We start from the raw sequence: 20,881 nt of genomic DNA, 5'->3' as shown, positions 1-20,881 counted from the left end.
TCTTTTGTGTTTATAAATTTTAATATAAATAAATTGTAAATTACGTTTGTGTAACTTCTGATTTGAAACTTGCTGATTAGAAATATTTTTATAGGTAACTTTGAAATCGGAAAGAAAGATCGTTATGACATTGAAGCCAGTCTCAGCAGTTTTCCTTTGGATGGTACAGTTAAGGGTTATGCACAGATGGGTGATAACATTGCTTCCCGCTTCACTGCTGAATACAAAATTTTGGAAGGAAAAATGAATAAGTTGAGCATCGTCGGAAAGATGAGAAACTTGTCAGCTGCTGCATTAACGAAATACTCTGGATCTTTGAACGTACAGGCATCTGTTCTTCCAGAATGGAACACCGAATTAGTTTTCGAAACCATGAAAACAACTGGCCACATTGAGAACACTGTTTCTGTGTCGCTTGGAGATGGAGCAAGAAGTAGAATACACACAATCAAATTACAGGAAATCTTGAGGTATGAAGGAAGCCTGAGCGACAACAAAGTAGACGGATCCATCAAATTGTTTTATCCAGAAAAGAATATCAACTATGGCCTTAGTGTTAAACACGAGAACACTGAGAATTCATTGAAGAACTTATTGGAAATTCAGTATGCTAAAAACAGACAAATTAGCACCGATGTACAATTGAAGAAAAGTACAGGAAATCTGTTGTCTGTGGCAGGTGATGTAAAACTTAATTATCCTGGTCGTGAAGCAGCTGTACAAGTAGAATTGGCACAAAATAGCAATAAAGAATACAGAGGAACTGCATCTTGCCAATGGCAGAAGGGAAGACGTGTAGCTGCCGTTCTTCATTACAAAGACAAATGTGAGGGATCCCGCCTCAAATACGAAATAGATGGAAATATGAATTTGCCTGAATCAAGCCCTATTGCCTTTGCTACTATTGTTTCTTACCATCGCGGCCAATTTGCTGGATCTGCAGAAGTGAGCCAAGGTGTTGACAAATATCGCGCCAAAGCTGATGTTACAACTGGAAATGGTTTGAATCACAGAATGGCTGGTCAGATGGTGATCAAAAATGATGTTTATGGAATTGATGCAGCTATTGTTAGTGTTAAAGATAAAATAAATGGCAACGTTGAAGTAAAAATGCCTAATCGTCAAAGAGCTACTGTTAAATTTGAGGGCAGAATGGGTGATACTTTGAAGTTTGGATCCTTTGAAACTTACTGGGATGCAGACAGAGATACCAGCAAGAAATTTATCGTAAATGGAGAGTTGCGCAGCCAGGCTGATGGTTATGATGGAAAAGTTTTCATGCAAATTCGTCGAAGAACAATTAAAGGAGCTGTCAGCACTAGCTTACAAGGAAATCTTTTCAGTTCCCAATGGAAAACTAACAACAAAGTTGAATTTGAATTGTCTCCAACAGAAAAATTTACCGGCATTTTGTCAACAAATGTGCTTTTAGACAGAACCAGACAACAGCTTGCAAGTCACATCGAATTAACTTCTCCTTATAGTGGATTTGAGAACGTAACTCTCGGTATCACACATCTCTATGCCAACCAGCAATGGGATAGTGAATTGTCAACCTTATTGCCATGGGGAAATGATATCACTCTTTCCAGTTTCGGCAAATATTCATTTGCTCGTGGAAGTTCCAATATCGAAACATCAGCCAAAATATTGACTTCATACAGAGGATTTGAAGAAATGTCTATCTCAGTTACTCATGGTAACAATGTTAGAGAATTATCTAATAAAGCTGAAGTAAAATGGGGAATGGGTCAAAGAATATTCTATCACATCACCGGCGTTAAACAGGCTTCTACATTAAGAGGATCTTTGAAATTAAACACTCCTTTCTCTTACTGTAAAGATATTTCAGCCGAAATCAATCACGCTCATACCTACAACAATTTCAGAACACGGGGTGAAGTTCAGTGGTCGCCGTCTAAAAAATTAGCTTTTAATTCTGAAGGTAATCACGAACTTAGTGGCCGAAGAAGGATCTGCACAATTAACTTTGAGGGTTCCTCTCCATTTAGAGGATTCGAAAGTACAACAGCGAAATTAACATACAGCAACGATGGATTCACTGTAAATACAGATGTAGAAACCATGTGGAATCGAAATAAAATAACATCTTCTTTAAGTATGTCAAGAAAAAGCCAGTTGATGAATAAGAATCTCGAAGGTAAATTCAGTTTCACAAGTCCTTTCCGAAATTACGAAAATGTGCAAGTATCAACTTCTTTCGAAATGAATGATAATTCATACAAAGTCAATGTCGAGGGTCAGTTACCCCACAGATCAACAGTATCTCTGAACTCTCAAGGTAAGATGGTCAGCTGGAATGACATCGAAGTTAATGCTGTTGTAATCAACAACTTCCCAAGATACATGAATACTCAACGAGTTTCTCTTGATTTCGTTCACAAACTGCATAATGCTAAATTAAGAAGCACACTGGATGCATCTTACGGAAACGACCGCTTAACTGTAGTATTGATTGGCTTAACTGAATCCGGTTACAACTCAAGAAATTCTGAATTTTCATTCACTGTCAATACACCATTCAGAGGATTTGAAGAACTGAAAGTGGATTTTGGACACAACCAGAGAGGCTCTGAATATCTAACCAAGCTACAAATGAATAAAAACAAACTGAGCGGATCGTTGACACACAAACTGACCGTTCGAGATGCCCTTAATTTTGATACTGTATTTGAAATGACCTCGACTTCTTCCTTACCTAATGGAAAGATTTCAATTGTCCAAGCAAGTAACGGCAGGCAACTAGAGCACACTAGTTTCGTAGAATGGGACAAGAACAATAAAATACACCTAAATGCCCAATATTTGGATAAGGCCTTTTTGAAAGAATTCTTAGTAAAACTTACAACACCATTCCGAAATTACAAAGACATGGAACTCAAGGCTAGTATGGAATGCACGGATATGGAACATAAGGGGGCCCTTTCTTTTGTCTGGGATCGACGAAATAAGATGACATTATCCGCTGATTTAGTAAACTACAGATGGGAAAGCCTGAAATCCCAAGTGGAATTCACCAGTCCATTCAAGGGATATGAATTCTATTCAACAACTGTCAAGTATGATCTAACCGGTCACCGTAAGGAAGCCGAAGCTTCATTTTTGTGGGATGTGAAAAACAGGAAATCTGTTGTTGCAAAGGGTAGTTTCTTGTATTCCAGCCGATTGATGAATATCGACATGTCTCTAACGACACCCTTTAGTGACTTTGAACGAGTAATTCTATTAGGAAAGTACGAAAACAAAGTTCCAGAACAAAACATCAATATACTTTATGAACGGGGATGGAGAAGAATCAATCTTGTTGGAAAAGCGATTTTAAGAAACAATGATGCAGAAATAAATGTTGATTTCAGCAGTCCTTACAGAAGTCTGAGCGAACTGAAAGCTTCAGCAAAATACAGCAAAATCAGAAATGGCTTGAGAGGTGAAATTTCAACTCAATGGAATGAAGTTAACAAATATAAGGCATCAGCAGAATATGAACTTCAGTCAAAATCTGGTAAAGGAAGCATTGAAGTTCTTACACCTTTCAGGAATTTCGAAAAGGTTAACATTGATGTTAGTGGCAGCTATTCAAGCTCCAAAATTGCTTCTGAATTCAATGCTCAATGGGGTAATAATAAAAAGATTGTTTTGACATACGATATTTACAAAGGCTCAGACAATAGCGAAATGAATATTAAATTCCTTAGCCCATTCGAAGGTTATAGGGAACTCACTGCAAAATCTTCATACAAAATAAAGCCCAATCAATATGAACACAAAGTAGAGACAAGAGTTAATCAGAAAGACTTGTATGAATTATCTGTTACTGCAAAACGTGGCGGTTCCCATTTTGGAGAAATTCAGATGAACTTAAATTCACCAGTATCTCCATTCAAAGATGTTCAAATGCTTCTTACTCTTGATCTGAATCCTGAATTGTTCCAGTTGATATCTTCTCTGCAGTGGGAAGAAGAAAAAGCAGACATTGATTTGTTGCTGAGCAGAAAAATGAACCAGTTTTATGAAGCTAAACTGAAACTTAACACACCTTTTGACGGTCTTAAAACTATTGCTTTCGATAGCTCTCTTAGAAATGACAGGAATCAATTCATGGATGGGCGTCTCAATATTGTAACACCCTTCAAAATTCTTAAAAAATTCAATGCATATGGCGAATTTAAAAATGACGATGCTGGTTATTTAGTTGATTTGAAATTAGACACACCAAACAAGAACATAAAAATTTTGGGAAAACTGTCTAATAGTCAGTTCCAGCCATTCACTGCTTCATTGAAAGTCGATGCTCCTTTTGCTTCTTTCAGATCACTTGAATCAAATGTTGAACTGAACATAATTAGATGGAACAATGCTAAAGCTAAGCTGACCACAAAATCTGCTCTATTTTCACATGGCGTGGAGATTCAGCTCGTGCAAAATGATGGAAGTTTGAATTTCAAAGTAGATACTGCGTCGTCAGCCCTTGCTTCTGGAAAAGCCATTGCTACTGTGATTGCTGACTATAAAGATTTAAACAGAATTTCTACTGAAGTATCAGTAGAAGTTTTCGGAAATGTACACTACATGAACGGACAATACAAATCCAGTGGAAAGGTGTCAGAAGTTGAGATGAAAATCGACAGTTCAATCTTGCCCGATGGACAAGCAGGCATGACCTCTAAGCTCTCTCGTCGTCGTAACGACAGAGTTTTAGATGGAGAAATTAACATCAATTTCGCAAGCTCAACCCACCAAATCTCTGGAAAATATGAAAATAAAGGAAATCAAATCTCCACTAATGTTAAAATTGACAGCGATCTTTTGTCATTCTCGACTCTGGAATCTGAGGCAAAATACATTAACAGCAATGGTCGAGATATGGAAGTTTCATTCTCTGCTTCAACTCCATATTCATCACATTCTTTTACCAGTAGCTTGAAGAATTATGAAGGGGAAAAGATTGCTCAGCTGAAAATCGACTGCCCAATGGTATCCTACTTAAACCCATTCACTATCACTAGTACTTTCAAACATGAAGGCTATAGTTCTATGGATCTTAGCCTATCAGTGTCGACACCAGGAAAAGAAGTTCGAGTAGCTGGAAACATGAAGAATGAAGGGTGAGTTTTCAATAGAAAATTTGTAGAACTATATAGAATAATTTAATACTGAATAATCTTAAAAAAGAATAAAATTATTTTAAGAAAAAAATCATACGTATGTAGTAAAAAAATTAACTATGAATTTTCCTTTTTTCTTAAAAAAAGAAATTAAAATATAGTTTTAAATTCCTAGGAATTTAATAGCTTTATGGTTATAAACAATTATGCAATATCTAATATAATTCATGCCGTGAAATGCAGTTAGAATTTGTATTTCAATATACTTCAGCCAAAGTAGTAAATACCAATTGAAAATTATCGATCATAATTTTCTGCTAAAGAATTAGTTTGAAAGTCTAGACAATATAATTCATTCATTTGCGATGTATCTAAAAAAGTATTTTAAGTGCTAATGTTATAAATCTCTCTTCTCTTTAAAATATTAAAAGTAACTGATTTATATCTGATATTTGTTTGCTGGTAGATTTTAAAATAATCTCTTTCTTTAATTTAACAGATGGCAAAATGCTGAAGCATTCCTTACCGTTAACACTCCATTTGAAGTTTTGAGAATGCTCCGCTTAGATGGACGTTTCCGTAATGATAATTTCCAGAACATTGATGGTAACTTCCAAATTGAGACATCAAACAGCAACTTCCCGTCTTTGGGAGTAACTTCCAAACTCAGCAGAACAGAAGGGTCTGAAGAAATGTCTCTTATGTTCAAATTGCCTCTTCGTAACTATCGATCAGTCCAGTTGCTAGGAAATGTCCACTACAACAGAGATTACTCCAGTGCTGATTCCAGAATTACCTTTACACTTCCACAAAATAAATACGTAGTCTATGGTCAATATGGCAAGAGCCGTTCCAGAATATCAGGAAGAGGAGAAGTAGAATTCAACAACAATAAATGGAGCGCTACTGGCCGACTGGAACGCAACTCTGAAAATCAAGATGTTGCCCTCAGTATTTCTACTCCAAACTCTCAAACTTACACTTTCGGTGGAGCTTATGGAAATTCAAGAAACCGCCAACAACTTGCTGTAAGTTACAGTAGCCCTTCTAATGAAAGATATTCCTGGAATTCTACTTTAGATTACCAGAATATTGGCAGCTTTTCACTTGACTTCCAAGCCGAAAGTCCTTTTATCAACTACCGAAGCATAACAGGCAGTGTAAATCAACAATCCAATGCCAATTCTTTCTCAACAAATATTGAATACACAAAGAATGGAAGACGAGGATTTTTAAAAGTATTCCATCGAAATCAGAGAGATGGACTGAAAGGTTCAGTTCAAATGGGTTGTCCTTACACTAAGGTCAGAGACCTCAAACTGTCCTACAGCCGTGTAAAGAAGCAAACTAACATTGAAGACAGTGTAGAATTGGATTACAACCGTGCAAAGCAGCTGAAGATGGAAATTATTCTTTTCGGAGAAAAGTCTTCTCACATCGTTCTCGATGTTCCAGTTCTGCCTCTGACTGTGACTGCTGACAGTAAAAAGATATCCAATGGAAGAGAATTGAATTTCAGGTCCAATTATTTCTCTAGAGTTGTATCTTTCCGAACATCACACCAGTGGGATTCCAGACAAATACTTCACGATGCCGCTTTCAGCTGGGATGAACGCGCTGAAAAGAGAATATCTTATGATTTTAAACTGGCTAACACCGAATCTGGAAAGGAATTGTGGAGCAGGATTGATACGCCTTTGAGATCCTTGATGTTGAAAGGAAACTTTACCAAAACAAGCCGAACTGGTTCAGGTGGAATTGACTTCTATTGGGATGCTGCTCGCTCCATGGAGAAACATATGGCTGTTGGATTCGTGCATGCAGATATCAGTACGGATGCACAGACTTCTCATAAATTGGAACTTGTCATGGAACATCCTAAGTTGCAAAAGGTAAATTTTAGCTTCTAAATTAGATATGTTTTTCATTTTTTTTTCTTTTACACTTACACGCGTTTAAATAACTATCTGTCTGTTTGGCAATCTTAAAAGTTCAGATTTTATGTCATTAAAATGTAAAAAGGAAATAAGTATATATTTTAGCCATGCAGAATCTTAGTTCATTATTTTTATCAATTTTAAACAAGTGGGATCAAATTAATAAAACCACATTGTTCAAATTAATATTTTGAAAAAGTTCACTAATGTTAATCATAAAATATTTTTTGCTCCTGAATTATCTTTTTTTAATTGATTGTACATAATATGCTTGAATTGTACTCTCATTTTTTAACTCTAAAATATAAAATTTTGTATAAATGTTTAAAAATTTTCAATATAATGACTAAAAATAGTATAATTTTTTTTTAAATTTTCAATTGATTAAATTGAGAAGTGTTTAAAAATGTGAAAGTACTTGAATTGTATTTCCTTTATTCTAAATGAATTTTTAAAATTTTTTAACTATATTTTTTACTAAATTTTAGTTATAAATAAAGAAAATAAAATCATTCCTGAATTTATTTTCTGCAGGACATTGTTCAAACCAGCATCTTAACATACTCTCCGAATGAGTTTTACCTCAAGAGTGAACTTCAATATTCTCGCGAACGACACCACAACCTGTTGATGGAATTGAAGGCATCCGATATGAGCAGACGAGATTTGCATTACAAAGGAGAATTCCTTCTGAGACATCCTGCTAGCCGATTGGACATCCGTGGAGCAGCTGAAGCCACAAACAGCAGACTTGAATCTTCTGCCTATCTGCGATTAAACAGCTTGGACAGATTCCAAGCCCAGAACGTAAGGGAAGTCAAGGCAAAGATTATGAAATTGAAGCAGGAAATCGAAATGATGGTAAGATTTGAATCATTTTCATATTTTAGATTCTTAAACTATTTAAATTTTGTCAAAAATTTACAACTTCGTTCTATTTACACGGACGGATACTTCATTAGATTTTCGTCAAACTTTTTCTTGATAGAGGAGACATTATGACCTCTGTTTTTAGGGTTGTTATAAGTCAAAAACAGTAAGGGATTTAAATTTCACTGTTTTCATGTTACTAATCTATTACATATTATATATAAGTATTTAATAAATAAAATCTTCTTGGCCCCGTTAATTCAAGTCCTACAAATCATTTGTCCTAATGAATTAAGACTTTCATCATCGATAAAATTATTACTGCAAATGGAATACAAAGTTAATAACTCAGTTTGAAGTCTGGACGTCCAGAGATCCTATTGTCCTATGACAGAATGAAGAACAATTGAAATACTAGTTTGCCTTTGTCATCGAACATTTTGTATAACGAATTTCATTCCTCTAGTGCTATTAATTTGTTAAATTTCTAGTCATTAAGCAATTAGCATTACTACATTATTCTAAAATATCTGAGAGACCGAAATTTGGTCAGTAGTTTTTATTTATTTTGTAAAATCCTGTTTTTGTTTCGGAGAAAACATTTAGATACGAATCACATAATAATTACATATGAATATTTTTTCAATCTTACCTTATCTCATATCCATCAGCGCCATCTAGCAATATTTTGAGGTACCGGCAGGTTATCATCCTATGGCAACAATGCAAGTACCATAAAATTTTACGAGATGGCGCTGTATGGCATTGCTTGCATGAGAGCAGATAGAAAAAGTCTTAATTACTTACTTAGAACTTATTCAAATCATGTATAGCCACATGTCAATATTTAGTTATATAAATGTTTTATGAGTGTAAAAGCGTATTTTTTTTCAAGAAAGACACCTATATAGATAAACTTAAAAAGCGAAACCTTATCTAAATATAAAATTTGATCCAAATCATTAGAGCCGTTTCCGAGATACAAGAAATAAATAAATAAATAGAATTGATAGTTTAAAATTATAAGATAAAGCTTGAATAATCAGTAGATGTTTTGATGTGAAAACTAAGTGAAGACATTCGAGATTTAGATGCTCTGATATTTTATTTTTTAATGATGAAAATGCTAAAGAAGTTGTAAAATTATTCTAGATACTATTAAAAAAAAACTTCCATATTTATGGTAATTGTTGTCTCAAAAGAATATTTCTGATTCCATAAAGATTGATTTCAAATAAATTATTGTTCAAAAAATAAAAAAATAAAAAATTCTTTGGTTCCCAGAATTAAATTTTAAGATATCTTATCATCTTCTCCTTAACTAAATCTTAATCCCTACTTTCTTGTTGTCTGCAGGTCCGATCTAATGACGATCAGATGAAAGTATCAGGAAAAGTTGCTGGCAGGAATGGCGAATATGATGCAACTTTAGAAAGGAAGACAAATGATCAGATCGATTGTACCACTAGAGTTACGTTTAGCAGACGCAACAATGCTTTGGATATTAGTGTCATGAATACAGGTACTTATAAGTCATTTTTATTGTTCTCTTGTCGAAATCTTTTTATTTGCTTGTTGCATACCTGACACTGAATAATTCCAGAAATTAGATTTTTATTGGCCCTTATCGGACATACACAGCCAGGGAGTATTAAGTAGAAGAAAAATGTTATCGGTTCTATCCACTGCCTTTTCTCTTACCAGAATTACACAAAAGAATATATGCTTTAGCAAAAAATTAAGCTGTGCAGTTAACTGCTGGAGGTTTTGATCATTTTTCTTAAACTAAAGTGCAACTATTGAATAGTCTTTTCTGAAAGACAAACAGAAAAAATTCATCATCCTCTCCAGATAATGAAACTAAATCAAGCTTCTATTTCAGTTGCTATTAGATGCTCCAATTTCACTTTACCTAATTCATCATTTTATATTAAAAGGCAATATTGTCCTTTTATAATCTTTGATTCCTGAATTTGGTTACATATCGTAAATTTAGTGTCCAACTGATGATGATTAATTTAATGATTTTTATGGAACAACTTGTGAAAAACTTGAGGGTTTGTGGTTAAATCATGCCATCAACCTACTTCCATCGTTTTAATTCATACCTATGTTTGGGAAATTGAAAATATATTTTTTAAATATGAAATCTGCTCATATTTTTAGAATATTTGCTCTTTTAGAATTTGAAGATTTTCACAAGTGCTTTGTCCTTTGACTGTTTTTAAACATGTTGATTTTATTGCACCTCATTTTACCCTTTCTGGGGCCATGGGAAGTATGCTTCCCACCAAATTCATCTAATATTTTTATGAAGTCATGCAGGTTAGAATAAGTTCTGACAATTTTTTCAATATGACAGAAACTTAGATGTTTCAGTTCCTTATCTCACACAAAATGATGTGTCTTGATTTGTCACTAAATTATTAATTAACTAAATTAATTAATTAATCAAATTAAATGTATCTAATGATGTAATCACTGTTTTAAAGCTAATCTCAATTATAAAAATATTTTAATATACCATTATTAGAAAAAAATGGCCTTTTAAAGGGTTAAAACAAACAGAGATTAATACTTTTGTCTGATTATACAATCAGCCTATGGCTTTTGCTTTAAGAAACTATAACCAAACTAAACAAAATCCATTGGCATACTAGTTATTAAATGAATTTCGAAAATATTAAATATTTTTTTTAAATGCTTACTATTACTAAAAATGTTCGTCGTTTTTCAGAAAACACTGGATTGCAGATCTCTGCTTCATTCCCAAAAGAATCAGCTAGTCTTAAGATATCTCACAGCAAACAAGGAAGAGAAATGACCGACGCTTCTCTATTCTTGGGTCTGGAAGGATCCAAAATTCTGAAGTCAAAGATCAACTGGAGACCAAGAATGTGGCAAGATCTTAGGGTATGTACTGTTATGAAATTTTGGAATTTGCAAAGTTTATTCCTATACATTATAATATATTTCATAATGACCACTAATGCTAAAAATTAATGGATATAAATTAATGGATAAATATAGTGATAATTTAATAAAACATTTAACGTTAATTTATTTTGTTGGTAACGCAATATCTATTGTGTTACCTGTAAATATTAATGTAATATCACATGTAAAATTCTTGTCACAATACTCGTCTTTTTTTTCACATAAGCTTTGAATTTAGTTTAAATTTGCCAAATTGCTTACCTTCTCGTGTGCGAGGTATAAAAGATTGAAATTATTTAAAAATATCGTAATCGATATTTTAACAAATCTTCATATTTCGTACTTTTCTGAATTCTAAAAGACATTTTTGGCATTATATCTGAAAGTATAAGAAACAATGACCAACTCTAATGTAATAAAAAAAATAACAAATCAATAATTAAAAAAAACCCCTAAAATGTATAATATTGAGCAACTTTTACAACAGGAAAACAATGTGAAAAACATATATAACCACACTGGCTACTCCTCCCCCTCTAAATAAGAATTTTATTAAATCTGATTGACCGAACCGCCGCGATAGCAACTCTGGCGGGAACTAAAATTGAATCCTATGGGCGTCAATGGACCCTTCCCGTGGGAATCACGTTCCGTCATAGATAGGAGGTAGCCGACCAACACAATTTCTCTACCCACCAGGGTAGTGAGAACCAACCACCATATGGGAAACTTCTCATCCTCATTTCTGAGGTGTCCCGGCTGGGAACGAGAAAATATATAAGAAAACTCAATCCATATAGAAGAAATAAAATCATTCTTTTATAGCTGGTATATTTATTAGTATTAATTAATTTTTTATTACTCCAATAGTACTACTTCAGAAATATTTTGTCTTTGAATGTTGAAGTAATTTTTTTTAAAATTTTACCTCATAGATAAACACTGGTGAGACTCTTCGAGGTTTAGTTTCTACGAACAGAGCTCGTTACTCAGTTTGGTCTTCGAACTTCGCTGAAGAATTGTCCACAAGAGCTTCACTCATGTCTCGCGCCATGTCTGATCTTCTGACACCATTCGTCGAAGACCTGAAAAACGGAGTCAATGAAATTGAATACGATTTGTTAGCCGCAAAAGACACCTTCAGGAGTATGTACTACAGAAATGAATTCTACATGAGAGACATTGCTGCTGAGGTGGAGACAGTAAAGCAAGTTGCTCAGTAAGTATAAGAATTCATATCTGGAACCTTTCTAACTTTTAACTTTCTTCTAACCTTTTACTTTAAATATTTCATTTCTTATTCTGCTTTATAAAAAATGTGAATAATTTTAAATTATTCCCTATCATGTAGATGTTATTATAAAAAATGGTTTTTCATTAAATAATTATTTTATGTTTCTAAAATATTATGTTTATATAACACACACATACTCTCTCTCTCTTTCTCACTCTTTCTCTCTCACACACACACAAACACACACACACACATATATATATATATATATATATATATATATATATATATATATATATATATATATATATATATATATATATATATATATATATTTCTTTTTTATTTAAAGGAATGAATTATTTCATGAGAAGTTTTTTTGTTTTTTTTTAACATTTTCATTATTTTATGTATTTGTAAAAAATTGCGAAATTTTTATTCTATAGTAATAATGATTTATGTACTTTTATAAGAAAAAAAAGGACATTGCCTATTTATTTCGAAATAATTTTAGGAAAAATTACAATTTTGTTATAAATAAAACTACAATCGTGTTAGAAAATCGGAATGCTGCTACCGCATAAAAAAGAAGAAATTCTAATCTATTTCTAATAATTTTATTTGAAGAAAATTAATAAAGAAATAAACGAACATTTATATTTTACAAGAACGGATCTTGTTCCAATAATTATTTTATAACAAACTTAAAAAAATGAAAACTATTCACAAAGTTTCTTGATAATAAATTGCCAAAAAAAAAAGCATGATTAGATAAAGCTGTGTAAATTATTACAAAAAATATAGTTAGTAAAATATAAATTTCTTTGGAAGTTTTCTTTGTCTCGTTTAATATAACTCCATATAGATACTGTTAGTTGCACTTAGTTCCTCATAATGATGTTTGCTTTTTTTGACGACATGAACTTTTCACCAAAATGGCGATAATAACAAGAATGAACTTTTAAAGAAGTATCTTAATTAGACGCGCAATGTCATTAACATAATCAAATAAAAAATACATACTTTGCGGTACATATGCAATCATTATTCCCCCAAGTTATAGCATTAGTTAGTGGTTTTGTTTCAAAACGTCTACTTATTAATTTGATATTTGGAATATTTAAGAGCAACGTCATCTTAACGTTTAATAAGTATATAAAGCTAAATATGATATTATTATAAAATTAATAATAAAATTAATTATTATAAAATAATTATTAATTATAATTAAATAAAAATAAAAAATATATAAATTATTATAAAAGGCAGCATACAAAATAAATTATTAACATTTTTCCTCAACCGAATTTAGCATTTTTTTTTAATTTAAAGAGACTTTCTGAACATTTATATAATTGTGTGAAGAATTCCATTTCCCACAATCTCTTGCACAAACGCATGCATGACTAAATTTTTGATTTACAATTTTTACAATTTACAATTTTGATTTACAATTTGATTTTTGATTTTCAGGGACGTTTCAAACGGACTGGTTCTTGGCTGCGAAGTCTTATACAACATAACTGTTGAGCAAATTGAAAATATATACTACTCTATGTACTACTCCTGCCTGGATTTCTGCGAATACATGCAACAGATGCACACTGAAATGATGTGGAAACTCGAAAGAGCTGTACAATCCGCTCAAAAATCCCTGTCTAAAGCCTTGGTGGCATGTGCAATGAAAATGAATCAAGTTATGGAAAACGCATATGCTAAGATCCAGCATTGGTCAGAGTTGATGGTTTTGAAATTCGACAGATGGCTTCGGTCATACGCTCCGTGCATAATTGATGGATATTACTACACCAAACAGGCCGCTGACAAAATCAGATACTCAATCAATGGTAAGTGAAGGCATTTTTTAAAAGCTGCTAATAAAAAAATACCTCTTTGGGATACTAAAACTTTTGACTTAAGAATTTTTTTAATTTTCAAATCAAATGATGTGTCCTATTTGACGCATTTATTGTTATTACAATACGCACAATACCTTCAAATACAGTTGAAACACATAAGCATATCCTATTATGTTTTTTTCAGTTAATTGCTACTTTGAGTGAGTTACAGATTTAATCATCAAAATTTATATAATTTTATCCTTTGGTCAGATATGTCATTGCATGTGAAGGTAATATATCCTACATCATTACTCCCAATGGAATAAGTCGTATATTATAATTAAATTTAATTAAAATCCATTAACTGGTTTTCCATCATATGGCCAATAAGCAAGATGGCATTCGTATCCGTTGGCGATATGTAGGTGTACTGTCAAGTGGATTTCAACCATATTTGATTTTTAATTACGATTCGGACAGTGACTAAATACATCTATTAATTTCAATTATTAATTAATGCGAGTATAATCTCTTTAAAAACAAAACATTTAAAATTATAAACTGTAAGTTCCTTTTTGTAATTAAAATATAATATTAATATTTGACTAATTAATACTGTTAAATATGATAATTCATTGACTTTGCCATCATTGTTTACAAGAGTTTTATTGAGAAAAGTTATTGAAAATTATTTTTTATGTTTTTAACACTTTGCCATATGAAAAGAGCGAAAATTTATGGAAACTCATTTAGACAATTGATCTGTTAATAAACATAAATTCCAGTAAATAAATATTATAATAAGTAAAGAATAAACATTAAAAAAAATTTTGAATGCATGATATAAGAAATACTCTTTTTTTTTCTAAGGAAGAAAACAGGCATTAAAATACACCCACACATACACATAAAGCAGTTTATCCCACAACATTCATGGAACATTTTTATAAGGGCAATGGTATTGAAGGGTTCCAGGCTCGAAAATCGATTTCAATGAAGAACCGCCGTGTAAGCAGGTCTGGTACAATTAAATCCGTTGGGGTCAAATATCCACCTGCAAGGGTAATGCGGAAATTTCAAGGGGAACGCCGTCTTAGGTGCCATCCTCTGCATCTGATCGTGGTTCAAAATTACGAGTTCCGTTCCAAAATAGCCCTAATATTGCTCTAAAGCTGGACAATATAATTAATCTAAGGCAAAGTTTTTATAATGCTGTTTTTCCATACATTCAGGTATCAAAATTTTCACAACCATGTACCTCATCTGAATTTTTAATTAGATAACATCGAAATTTTTTGTATTAAACAAGTGCAGTATTTTATATAAAATTTTTATGTTTCTTTTAAATGTGATGTAAAGAAAAGTGTTGAAAAATAAATACTTCTATAAGTTTATATTCTCATGAATTTTATTTGTTCATTTTAGGAATATCTGATTGTGTCGTATCCAATCCATACTACATTGCCTTGAAGAACTATGCTACCAGTGTAGTCAACACTTTCAAAGCTTTGCGAGATTACGAATACACCGAAACTGCCCAAATGTTCTTGAACAAAGTATACGACATCAATCTCGTCGACTCCGTTCTGAACCATCCAACAGTTGACAGAATGTCTGAAATCGCAAACTCAGCTTTGAGGAAGGTTAGTTGAAGTATTTTTTTAAATAAATCCTGATACATTTTTTCTGCTCAGTTAAAAAAAAAAAAAAACTGGTAACTCATATATGCAAATAATTTGATTTTTTTTTTTTTTTGTATACTTCAGAGCGTTGAAGTTTACCACAACTTGGGTATGGATGTTGTCGTGGCCCATGCTGCTGATTCTGCTACCAACTACATGAAGACCATGGCTCTCGATGCAGCTCAGGATTACCTATCAGAATTCTATCAAACCAAGGCTGGTGCCAAGTATGACTTTGAACCACAAAGAGGTCACATTGCTCTGGAACTCACTCTGCCAGTTGCTCGAAGCAGTCTAATCGAAGTATTTGACTACAAAAGTTATCCCGAATACAAACAGGTGATGAACATCAATTCTATGGCAATGGAATACTACGAAGATTTCTGCATCTGGGACTTCTATTACAAATTTATGAAATACTTCTCAGCAAGTTACTGGATGCCATCTTTCACTGGTAAGTTACTGGTATTAATTCTTTTCAGCGCTGGAGAGAGCACGAATAATTTCTAATAAAAAATAACAACATTTAATTTAAATATATTTGATTCTGATTTATTTGATGATTTTTAAAATCATAGAAAGCGATTTCTCACTTACTTTTATGATCAATTTCTCATTTAATTATATTTTTTCATAGAAACTTGATTTTGCTATAGATAAACATTCGAGAAAGATCCATACGTAGAATGGATTGTAAAATGCATACCTTTTTAATGTTCGTAAAATGAATGAAAAATTACGATATGAATTTTTCAGAGAGTTTGCCGTTTTAATTTATTTTGTATGTTCAGTAATTTCTAAATTCTCAATAAAAATTACATTATTAAAAGGATATTATAAATTATATTATTAAAATTATATATAGATTTTTTCCCCTATAATATAACTAAACAGTTTTGAAATATACAATAATGCATATCAATAAATTTTAATGAATGTGTTTTTTATTGCAATTTTTCGGTTTAAAACTTTTTATAAATGAATCATATGTAATAATTCTAATTTATTTTTGGTAATGTTTCCTGGAATTTCACTTTCATTCTAACAAAAATAATTATCAAAATAATAAAATAGATTACTAAGATAAATATGAAAGCAAAATGAATTTTAAGATTCATTATACAGCAAGTATATACCCTTTTATGTAAAACGACTCTAGCTTATTTAATTATGTAGATTACTCTCATCCGGGTACATTTTAGAAATAAAGATGAAAACCTTCCGGTATGGTGGTTGGTTCTCGCCAATCTGGTGGGTACAAAAATGGTGAGGGCTGGCTACCTCCGGTTGATGGTGGGCCAAACCTCCTAAGGTAAATGTTGTACCGTTGCCGTGATGGCCTTTGGGAGTCAACCATAATTCCCTCTAGTTTTGTTGTCACGATGGCCATATTATTCAGATAGGATTAACGTGTTATGGTTAATTATATAGATTTGATTTTAGATGTTTCTTGGATTTATTTTGTTTCATAATCACTGCTTATTTTTTTCTGCAGCTCACGCTTTGATATCGGGCAACCAGCACTTCATCACTTTCGACAAGCTGTCTTATGACTTTGCTGGCCGATGCAGTTATCTCCTGGCACGTGACTTCGTCGACGGAAACTTCACTGCCATCGTCAACTATGGAACTGAAGACCACATGAGACGATCTCTCACGATTTTGGTGGACGGAAAGAAGGTGGACATTGGAAACGATTACAAGATTACTCTGGATAACAACAAAGCAGAATTGCCAATCCAGATTGGAAAGACCGTTATGATCAGAGAAGGAGCCAATGTTAGAGTTGAAAATGAGGAGAAGGGTAAGAAAAAGCTTACCTAAATTCGAACCTAGCATTCGATCGAACACAATAACACGACGACGTTTTAAGCTCTTTTCATCCCTCTTCATATTATTTTAAAAAATTTGTTCTTAATTATGGCAATGAAATATGCTTCCAAAAATGTATTTAACATAGCCAAAGTGAGCTTAGAAGCAATGGGAACTAAGTAGCTAAAACAATGACAAATTTTATTGTAAATTGTACTAAAAATAATCAAGGACATTTATTAAAAGTATAATTATAAGTATAAGTAAAATAAGTTATAATTATAAGTAAAATAAGTTATAATTATAAGTAAAATAAGTTATAATTATAAGTATAAGTAAAATAAGTTATAATTATAAGTATAAGTAAAATAAGTTATAATTATAAGTATAAGTAAAATAAGTTATAATTATAAGTATAAGTAAAATAAGTTATAAATATAAGTAAAATAAGTTATAATTATAAGTATAAGTAAAATAAGTTATAAATATAAGTAAAATAAGTTATAAGTATAAGTAAAATAAGTTATAATTATAAGTATAAGTATAAGTATAAGTAAAAGTTTATTAGCATCAAAGAAAAAAGTTGTAGAGAAAACGAAATTATTTGGAAATATAAAAGTGGCATCACTGAAGAGCCAATTTTGTGAATTTAAAAGTATTGTAAAATAAACTTTGTATAATAATGTACCCCGAAGTTATTGACAAAAAAGCTTTAATATTTTGGTTAATTTTTAACTAAAACAGTTGGAAAAACTTCTTATCTACCGCATGTATTACCTAAATAGTAACAATGTGCCAATTTGATGACTCTAGATCAAGTAATATTCAGCATATGAATATTTTCTTGGTAATATTTTTATGAAATCTTGTTGAACGCTTATTTTTAAAAAACGCTTATTTACACTCCTTTCTCTAAGTGGACAAAAAAAAGTTAAATGCATAAATGAAACAGTAATGAAGAGCCGATTATATAAAGTTAGAATACTGATGTTTTTTGTAATTAAAATTTTAAAATAGACAGATTTTTTTGCTAAATGATGATGAAGAATTAAACAGACAAGTTTTTCGGAACGTGACAATAAGCAACTAAAAATTCTCATATAGAAAAGAGTTTGTTTACATTGTCAATTTCTACGAAGCAAAGGCCTAATATTCCTTATTGGTGCAAAAGAAGCCGCTTAGCAAACAAAATCATTTTGACAATTTAAAAAAAATCCAATTCACTTATTATTTCGTTTTTCTGCTTTTCATTTTGATATTTCCATTTCTTAAACAGTTATTCTACAATCTAATGATTATCGAGTTTCATGGTATTTTATGAAGATTATTATAAAAATGTATATGAAATTAATACAATGAGTAAATTAAAAGGCGATAACTAACAATATTAATTCAAATATTTCAAGACAAATATTCTGAATTTAATAATTCAATAATTATAAATTTACTAATATTGTATATCTATTTTATAGCTTTGAGAAAACTTGAAAAGGAATTTTACCTAACAGTTGCTACTTACTTTTATACGAAATTTGAATCCTGATTTTTTTTTCTAAATCCCATTAGACATGAAAAAATAAAGAATGTCCTAAAATTAACGCACGATTTGAATAAATTTAAAAGCGCAGTGTTTTTTTTCTTTAAATTGTTATATTTTTATTGAATTGTAAAATACACAGGATAGGATTATGTATGGAATAAAACGTAGGACTAATGACCGCCATGACTTTGCAGGTGCATACGCATTCTTTTGTAGATATTTTCCACGACCATTTTGCATAAATGGGCTTGAATTTCGTTGATGCTGCGTTAAATGTCCTCCTTCAATGCACGCGTGCTTGTGGGCTTGTTGGCATAGACCATTGACTTTAAATAACCCATAAAAAGAAAACCAATCACAAGATCTAGGGGGGGGGGGCGTCTAGTTCTCAGATCTTGGAACTGTGGCTGCTAGACTTTCATTATTTTTGAAATATTGTTCAACGATGAAAACACGCTGTTCTATCTTGTAACATTCCATTGTTACTAACCCTCACCTATCAGTTGTCAAATGGTATTTTTTAATAGGGTTGCAACATTTTACTGCAGAAATGGTGGCAAATTCAAATCTTGCGTTAATTCTGAGACATCCTTTAATAATAACGTTATTTTTAAAGGATATATAAAACCAGTGTACCAAATAAAAATTACATCAGAACATAAAAATAAAGGAAAGTAAACTTTAATCTGTGCATTAAAATATTGATTAAAATTACGCATCTAATAATTGCTAATCAATTATTTTCTTTAAACTGACAGGATTCTCAGTCGTTTGCAACTTTGTGCACAACTACTGCAGTGTATCCTTATCTGGTTTTTACTTCGGCAAAACTGCTGGACTGTTCGGAACTTTCAATTACGAACCTAGTTTGGACATGATGTCACCTTCTCGATACGTCATGGGAGACATCGAAAGCTTCACCAAGTCTTGGGAAGTAGGCCAGGCCGTCTGCTCATCGTCTGAAAATTTCGCCACCTTGCCAAGCAACGACTACAGGGTACAAAAGAGATGCAAAGACCTTTTCCAGAAATCCACATCTGAATTCAGAGCTTGCTTTAAACAGGTATGTATGAAACAATACTACTGGTATACAGTTGTCTTTAACCCTCTGACTGCGTAATTTTTAAAAATCAATACTTAGATGCGTTATTTGCAAATAAGTTCAAATATTTTTCAAACAAAGTAAGCTGATACTATATGTTAGACGATAATAATATGATATAATAACAATCTGTAATCGTAAAAGTAAACACTCTAAACTACGAAGAAAACGGAATGCAATAGAAAATGGGCTGATTGCCAAATCGCGGAATAAGCAGCTGGAGGGTTAACATTATATTCTATTAAACGAATCTAACAATCGAATAGAGGAAAAAATGTTTTAATCTTTAAGTGAAATGTTAGCTTGTATCAATAGAAATGTGATACATAATACATGTTACTAATATAGTTTTGTAAATTATTAATGTTTATTTTGATATTAAGATAATATTTTAATTATTATCTGTATCGTACTTGCATAATATAAAACCCCAGATTTAAGGTAATTTCTTGAATAAAGTGATATTTCATAGAGTGATTAAACGCAAGCGTAATAAAAATGTAATACATTTTATAATTGTCTAAATATGAAATATAATTTTTAATAATATGCTTTCGTAATTTTATTTCGTAATTCTTCAGGAAAACAAAAGGTATTTTCATTATGAATTTAGTTCTCTATAGTACTTTCATTTTATTTAGATGTTAGATATAAATAGGAAAAACCTATATTATTTTACAATGAAAGAAGCAGGCAATAATCAAAATTAAAGGTATAATTCCTTATAAATTATAGATATTTCTTGAGAAATAATTTAGTAATTAGTATCAAAAAATAATTTTTAAGGAACATTAAAGAAC

General features: G+C 31.7%; 1 protein-coding gene across 1 annotated transcript in view; it reads left to right on the top strand.

Annotated features, from left to right (window-relative positions):
* LOC129960748 (apolipophorins-like) overlaps positions 1 to 20,881 on the top strand; it is a 56,223-nt gene that overhangs the window by 30,935 nt on the left and 4,407 nt on the right. The window contains exons 19-29 of the mRNA XM_056074403.1: positions 95 to 5,126; positions 5,626 to 7,018; positions 7,598 to 7,924; positions 9,290 to 9,455; positions 10,671 to 10,846; positions 11,806 to 12,089; positions 13,578 to 13,951; positions 15,371 to 15,588; positions 15,712 to 16,081; positions 17,123 to 17,431; positions 19,738 to 20,042. Coding sequence (XP_055930378.1) covers positions 95 to 5,126; positions 5,626 to 7,018; positions 7,598 to 7,924; positions 9,290 to 9,455; positions 10,671 to 10,846; positions 11,806 to 12,089; positions 13,578 to 13,951; positions 15,371 to 15,588; positions 15,712 to 16,081; positions 17,123 to 17,431; positions 19,738 to 20,042 — 8,954 coding nt within the window. The remainder of the gene's footprint in view (positions 1 to 94; positions 5,127 to 5,625; positions 7,019 to 7,597; positions 7,925 to 9,289; positions 9,456 to 10,670; positions 10,847 to 11,805; positions 12,090 to 13,577; positions 13,952 to 15,370; positions 15,589 to 15,711; positions 16,082 to 17,122; positions 17,432 to 19,737; positions 20,043 to 20,881) is intronic.

This window comes from Argiope bruennichi, chromosome 1 (assembly GCF_947563725.1).
Source record: "Argiope bruennichi chromosome 1, qqArgBrue1.1, whole genome shotgun sequence".
Classification (NCBI taxonomy): domain Eukaryota; kingdom Metazoa; phylum Arthropoda; class Arachnida; order Araneae; family Araneidae; genus Argiope; species Argiope bruennichi.
Note: the sequence above shows the minus strand (reverse complement) of the source record. Positions and strands in the feature narration are given on the sequence as shown.